Source organism: Sorghum bicolor, chromosome 1 (assembly GCF_000003195.3).
Source record: "Sorghum bicolor cultivar BTx623 chromosome 1, Sorghum_bicolor_NCBIv3, whole genome shotgun sequence".
NCBI classification, from domain to species: domain Eukaryota; kingdom Viridiplantae; phylum Streptophyta; class Magnoliopsida; order Poales; family Poaceae; genus Sorghum; species Sorghum bicolor.
In genome coordinates, this window is record NC_012870.2 from 53,880,877 (window position 1) to 53,887,404 (window position 6,528).

Genomic DNA, 6,528 nt, shown 5'->3' on the forward strand with positions numbered 1-6,528 from the left:
ATGACATGGTACATGATCTGACCAGAGAGACACAACCTGATGGTAGCACAAGCCTGCGCCTGCATCTCCTCCCACTTGTCATCATCTACCTTCTCCGGCTTAATCCCGCTGAGCACCTTCGAGATACTCAGTTGATCCTTCACCCTCGTCTGCCACAGCCCGAAGTTTCCGGTGTCATCAAACCTCGTCACCTCAAATTTGGATGCCATCGACGCCATCTGCCTGTTGCCACATATCGCCGAAAAATCACGTACCTTATATAAGCCCGCGTGCTCGCTCCACGCGCACCAAACACGTCGCTCACGTGCTTGTTCCTTGCTGCAGCACACACGTCAACGCAGCACACGCTCCCTGCACGTGCCGTGAAAATCCGTCGTGTCGCCGCCGCCGTACACAGCCTTGTGCACAACCACGTGGCTCGCAAGCCTCGTCGACTATCCCACCGCTCGCACACGATGAAGTCAATCCGCTTGAGCGTCGCCTGCAGATCACTGCAACTCCGCAAACTCCAGCTCCTGAACTGCTAGTTGATTTTGATCTGCAATATGCCGTGACCCCCTCTGTATTTATGGAGACAGGAACAAGAACCACAATGAATCCAAATCGGACTACAAGCTCCGGTTCGTTTCCTATTTGGCAGATCTTTCCGATCGTGAAAAAACAACCAGGTGGCCGGTTGTTGTACGACAGGAGACACAAGTCTCCTGAAACCAACCGCCTCCTGTTTATTCATGGCAACTTTCATCTGCGGACATGCACGTTTCCTTTACGTGTTCCATGCGATCTCCAGACATATTTTTCTGCACCTTTTCAGATTAATTAACCACACACCAACCACAATTGCCATCCATGTGAACTCCAAGTACGAGTAGCACACCAGAAAAAAACAAGTCCTAATTGGACTCCTCCACGTAGCATGCATGTGGCCCATTAAAATTGCATGCAGACCTCCTGTGCCCAAGGCACTACCCACGCCATGCCCCCCCTGGCCGTGCATGCGTACTGTGTCTGGACTGTCCATCAAATCGCAACTGACTTGCGAATCGCAACCACACACTTCCATGCAAATTTTCTCCATCAAAATACGTTGAATTCACCGTAGTTTAAGCAATCATCGTTACTACTCCAGCAACGATCCCGATCAAGATTAAAATCTCATCAATCTGACCACGAGTCGAAGCCGCCATCTTTTATTCACGACGTCTTCCAGCCGCACCGTCGAACCTAGTCGTCACGTCTGACCGACCCTTATCGAACAGGAGCCACCAGCCGTCATCAACCCGATCTCCACGTCAAGAATGATCCCTGTTGATTGCAGCCCATTAGACGGTCCGAGCCACCCGCTCGAAGTTTCCAACTCCACCAATCGAGTCGTCGATCGCCGCCATGCTCCACCTTGCGCCATGTCCTTCTCCGGACATACCCGTGCAAGCCTTGTGCGGTGTGAAACATATCCATCGCACCTCCCACGATCTTCTTCTATAAATCTGGCTCTAGATACCACTTGTTAGAGTGCACGGTTAGTTCCAGACCCAAACAGATCTATTAATCGATAAACGCGGAAGCATGATCGACATAGAAGAAAATACGCAAACGAGAACGACACCGAGGCACGATGTTTTTTTAACGAGGTTCGGCGATATGCTTAATCCTCGGGGCAATGACTACGGGCGCTCCTCCCCATAAACAGCAGCTACACCGGCATCCGGGCGATCCCGCGGCCTCGCCGCCACCCAAACCAGCCGCCAAGTCGTCTCATGGTTACAACAGAGGTGGCCTCATATTTATGGCCCCCTAGGACACAGACTTCGACTACAACTCTATCTTAGCCCCTAATACAACTCAAGTCCAATGTAACCAAATTGTATACATATTCGACACATATCTAACATATGCATGTGCCGCAAGATTCGATGTGATAGAAGAATCTTAAAAAACTTTTGGTTTTTGAGGTGAAGTAAACAATGCCTGAGTGTGGGGATTGGGATGGCACCGAGGTGGCGTTTGGGCCGTTGGGGCGACAGGGACCTGGGCTACATTGAGTTCGTAATCTTTCTTTGGTTGTGTGGTTGTTGCTCTGTTCTTCTCTACCTTCTCAAATCGTAGATGAAACCGAGCACCGAAATTCTCAGACAAAGAAACCAAAACCAAAACAGAAAACTGAAAAAACCGACATACAATTCGGCTTGGTTCGGTTCAATTTTGGTTTACCTTTTAAAAACTGCCCAGCCTGAATCCTCCGTCCAAACCTCCGCTTCAAACAGGTGAGGACGTAGGTAGGGTATCTGGCTACCGCTCGTCCACGCCGCTGTTTCGCTCACTAGTCACTCGCTACTAAGAGCCTTTGCTCCTGCAGGATGGGTCGCTCCTTGGCTTGGTTCATCCCCAAATCATCAGGATTCCGGTCTCTCTCTCTCTCTCTCTCTCTCTCTCTCTCTCTCTCTCTGCCTGCCTGCTTCTGTTCTGTGTCTTTTTTTTTTGTCTCCGCTTATATAGCCAGCAGTTCCTTTTTCTTTTTGATTGCCACAATTCTATTGCTGGTGGAGACACACAAAAGAGTAGCTGCGGGATTGAACTAATCTGTCTTATATTCCCTTACTCATTTTGGAAATGATAGGAATCACTGGGGATACAAGCATATACTGTGGAGTCCTGCCTAGTGCCTACTGCAAGCTGAATCATGCTCTTTGTATAGTGACTAATCATCCTCTTACTCTTTGTATAGTGTTTGGTTTGGCCACAGGCGGAGGTATTTGAGGTGTAGGACTGCAAGCTGGTCGATCTCCTTCAGTTGGATTTTTTGGGAGCCATCGCTGATTCCACCCTGATCGATCCCATGGATGCACAAGATGATGAGAGGCCACTGATCCATCGCCTGCCACTACAGGTGATACATCTCCTTACCATATAGCAAATGCGACATAGTTTCTTGTCAAGATATTTTCAGTTGTTGTTCCTCTAGCAATCCTACACGAAAGCTAGGATGTAATTTCAGTATAACAGACTTCCTTCTGGGTCTCCCATTCAGGATGAAACTTCTGAATTTACTAGCGACGGGACGGTTGATATTAGCAACCTGCCTGCTCGGAAGCAGAGAACTGGGAATTGGAAAGCATGCTTCTTTATTATAGGTACAAGAATCGCTTACTTTGTGTTCCTTATTTAACCTAGTCATACCATACTAATATTAAACAAATTGAGGCATTTGTGCATTTCTTAACTAGCTGGTGAATTCACTGAATCTGTGGCCTTCTTCGCGATCGCAAAGAACTTGGTCACTTACCTCACGGGTGTGCTCCACGAGAGCAACGTCGATGCTGCGACGACTGTGTCCACGTGGATTGGGACTTCATTCTTCACGCCGCTCATCGGAGCGTTCTTGGCCGACACATTCTGGGGACGATACTGGACAATAGCAATCTTCCTCTCCGTATACGTCACAGTAAGTTGCAAGCATACTCCGTTTGTTTTGAACCGTGAAAGACCCTGTTCGACCTGTTGCCATTGCCAGGGGATGATGATCCTGACCGGTTCAGCTCTTCTTCCACTGCTGATGGGCTTGTCCTACAACCGAGGCATTCACCGCCTCACCGCGTACCTGGGCCTCTACCTTATTGCTCTTGGCAGCGGTGGAATTAAGCCATGTGTCTGTTCGCTCGGTGCCGATCAGTTTGACGCGGCTGACCCAGTGGAGCGGGTGACCAAGGCCTCCTTCTTCAACTGGTACTACTTCTCGGTCAACATCGGCTCCCTGCTGTCCGCGACTGTGGTCGTCTGGGTGCAGGACAACATTGGCTGGGGACTCGGGTTTGCGATCCCGACGGTGCTCATGCTGTCTGGACTTGCTGTGTTCGTCGCCGGTAGGAAGGTTTACAGGTACCAGAGAGTGGAAGGAAGCCCTCTGACAAGAGTCTCCCAGGTGCTTGTTGCTGCTGTCAGGAACTACCATTTGGTCTTGCCTGAAGACAGCTCTGCTCTGTATCAGGTGCCTTCACCAACTGAAGGAAATCATTGCAAGATTCAGCATACAAGTCAATTCAGGTAATTGAATACAGAATTACTGCTTTGCAGTCGCCTGAAATTTAGCTTTTCCCTCAGTCACCCGCCTCCCCCACGCTCTTCCTCCCACGTCCCACGATTGCACGCCCGTGTCCGACCGTGCCAGAGAGACAAAGAAGAAGATGATGGGTTGGCAGCAGCGGCGGCCCTCTCTCAATGACTCTCTCTCTTTTCTTCGCCAACTCTAGCGTGCTTAGAAGAGAAGGAATCAGAGGAGGAAGGCCGGCCAGGTGATGGGGACGGTGGTGGGACCGTGGGTGGGCGGCTTAGGGTCTTGCGGCGGTGGAGGTGGCTTAGACAGGGCAAGAGCATCCATGGCATGGCTAGAGGCTTGAGCTTGCCACAAAAGGAGGAGAGGGAAAGAAGGCGGCCTCCACGGGGGTTTCGCTAGAGCTCCAAGACCGGGCTACACAGCCGTGGCTTTGGAGCTCCGACTAAACCTTAGCGCACTGTGGGGGTGAGGACGAGGAGGTGTGTGTGGACGTGAGAAGGAATATGACGAGGAGGTGTGTGGGCACGAAAAAGAAGACCTGGGTGGTGGTAGGCGAGGCAGGCACGCGTGGGGCACAGAAGTTGATGACTGACAGCGTAAGTTATCTGCCCGCCATAAATAACCAACTGAATAAGATTGCTGAGGCCTTGTTTAGATGCAAAAAGATTTTGGATTTCGGTACTATAGCACTTTCGTTTGTTTGTGGCAAATATTGTCCAATCATGGACTACTAGGATCAAGAGATTCGTCTCGCGATTTACAGTTAAACTGTGCAATTAGTTTTTATTTTCGTCTATATTTAATACTTCATGCATGTGCCGGAAGATTGGATGTGACAGGGAATCTTGAAAACTTTTTGATTTTTGAGTGAACTAAACAAGGCCTGAATTGACGATCGAGGTTAACAAGTGATCTGTCCACATGTACGAACAGACAACAATAAGAAAGATGCGTCTCTTGAACGTCGTCCTATCAAATACAATTTTTATTATTGTTTTACCTAAAAATTATGAAACTGTGTGATGCCTGACATAGATATAATTGCATGAATTCCTGTCCAGGTTCCTTGACAAGGCTGCCATTGTAGCGCCATCCTCCGGCGACGGCGAGAAAGTACGGACAAGCCCATGGAGGCTCTGCACGGTGTCCCAGGTCGAGGAGCTGAAGATGGTGCTCCGGATGTTCCCCGTGTGGGCGTCGATGGTGCTCTTCTTCGCGGCCACCGCCCAGATGTCGTCGACCTTCATCGAGCAAGGCGAGACCATGGACAACCACGTCGGGCCATTCACCGTGCCGGCAGCATCCCTCGCCATCTTCGACGTCATCAGCGTCATGTTCTGCATACCCATCTACGACAAAGTGCTTGTGCCGCTGGCCCGGCGCGCCACGGGCAAGGAGCGAGGCCTGTCACAGCTGCAACGGCTGGGCGTTGGCCTCGCGCTGTCCGTGGCCGGAATGGTGTACGTGGCGCTGGTCGAGGCCCGGCGGTTGTCTCTCACCCACGCAGCGCCCGACAGGCAGTCGTCGATGAGCATCATGTGGCAGGCGCCGGCATTCGCGGTGCTCGGCGTGGGGGAGGTGTTCACGGCCATCGGTGCCCTTGAGTTCTTCTACGATCAGTCACCGGACGGCATGAAGAGCCTCGGCACAGCCCTTGCGCAGCTCGCCACCGCGGCGGGCAACTACTTCAACTCTGCCGTGCTCGCCGCCGTCGCGGCCGTCACGACGCGCAACGGGAAGCCAGGGTGGATCCCCGACGACCTGAATAAGGGCCACCTGGACTATTTCTTTTGGTTGATGGCTGTTCTCGGTGTGGTGAACCTGCTGTACTTCCTGCATTGCTCCATCAGGTACAGAGGCAACAACAGCAGCAGGGCATACTCTTGACATCATATGTGCCCACTATATGACAAGATGACAATAAAGAGAGATGGACATCGGATTTATCAGACGCCATTCGTGGCGTCCCCACAATAATGAGTTTGCTCGCCGATCATGGTCACACAAGAATTATGATGCTAGCTATTAAGCTGAATTATAATGCTAGCTACTAAGCTGAATTTGCTCGCCGGTCACCTACCTGCTGATGGAACCGATTTATAATGTACGGAGAGCTCAGCTGAGCAGAACACACCAGGGTTCTAGAGGAGGCCGGAGAGCAAAGTACGCCAGGACAAGTAAGGAGAGCTGAGCACGCTGATAATCCCCTGCAGCTTGAGATGGCGAAGCATGGCCGGAGCACGCCGAGGCCAACGCCAGTGTCGAGCCCGCCAATGGCCGTCGCCCGCCTATGCGGCACGGCCCTCTGGCCACCTCCAGCTGACGCAGCAGCAGCACGTACGCCCCTCCGGCCAACACGCTTGCACGGCACGCATACTACACAATGAGGCATTGGTCGATGCTCAAAATGGCCAAAAACCTCGGCCTTTCTACGGCCCGGGGTTAAAGACCCCTTTAACACCGGTTCGTAACACGAA

At 51.5% G+C, this 6,528-nt stretch overlaps 1 protein-coding gene across 2 annotated transcripts; it reads left to right on the forward strand.

Moving 5' to 3' along the window:
- LOC8083636 (protein NRT1/ PTR FAMILY 8.5) lies at nt 2,112–6,117 on the forward strand. Of its 2 annotated transcripts, XM_021460949.1 has the most exons (7): nt 2,112–2,264; nt 2,357–2,404; nt 2,726–2,887; nt 3,029–3,131; nt 3,225–3,442; nt 3,512–4,041; nt 5,113–6,117. In XM_021460949.1, the coding sequence occupies exons 3-7, from the start codon at nt 2,837–2,839 to the stop codon at nt 5,936–5,938; spliced, it is 1,728 nt and encodes a 575-aa protein (XP_021316624.1). In that variant the 5' UTR covers nt 2,112–2,264; nt 2,357–2,404; nt 2,726–2,836; the 3' UTR covers nt 5,939–6,117. The 2 variants fall into 2 exon arrangements, with proteins under 2 accessions (XP_021316624.1, XP_021316619.1); XM_021460944.1 differs by lacking the exon at nt 2,112–2,264 and having other exon boundaries at nt 2,323–2,404.

Excerpts from the sequence above, each read along its gene's own strand:
- LOC8083636 (XM_021460949.1), top strand. The coding sequence starts at position 2,837 with ATGGATGCACAAGATGATGAGAGGCCACTGATCCATCGCCTGCCACTA. Across the intron at positions 2,888-3,028 it reads TCCATCGCCTGCCACTACAG|GATGAAACTTCTGAATTTAC; the intron begins GTGATACATCTC and ends TCTCCCATTCAG. Across the intron at positions 3,132-3,224 it reads AGCATGCTTCTTTATTATAG|CTGGTGAATTCACTGAATCT; the intron begins GTACAAGAATCG and ends TTTCTTAACTAG.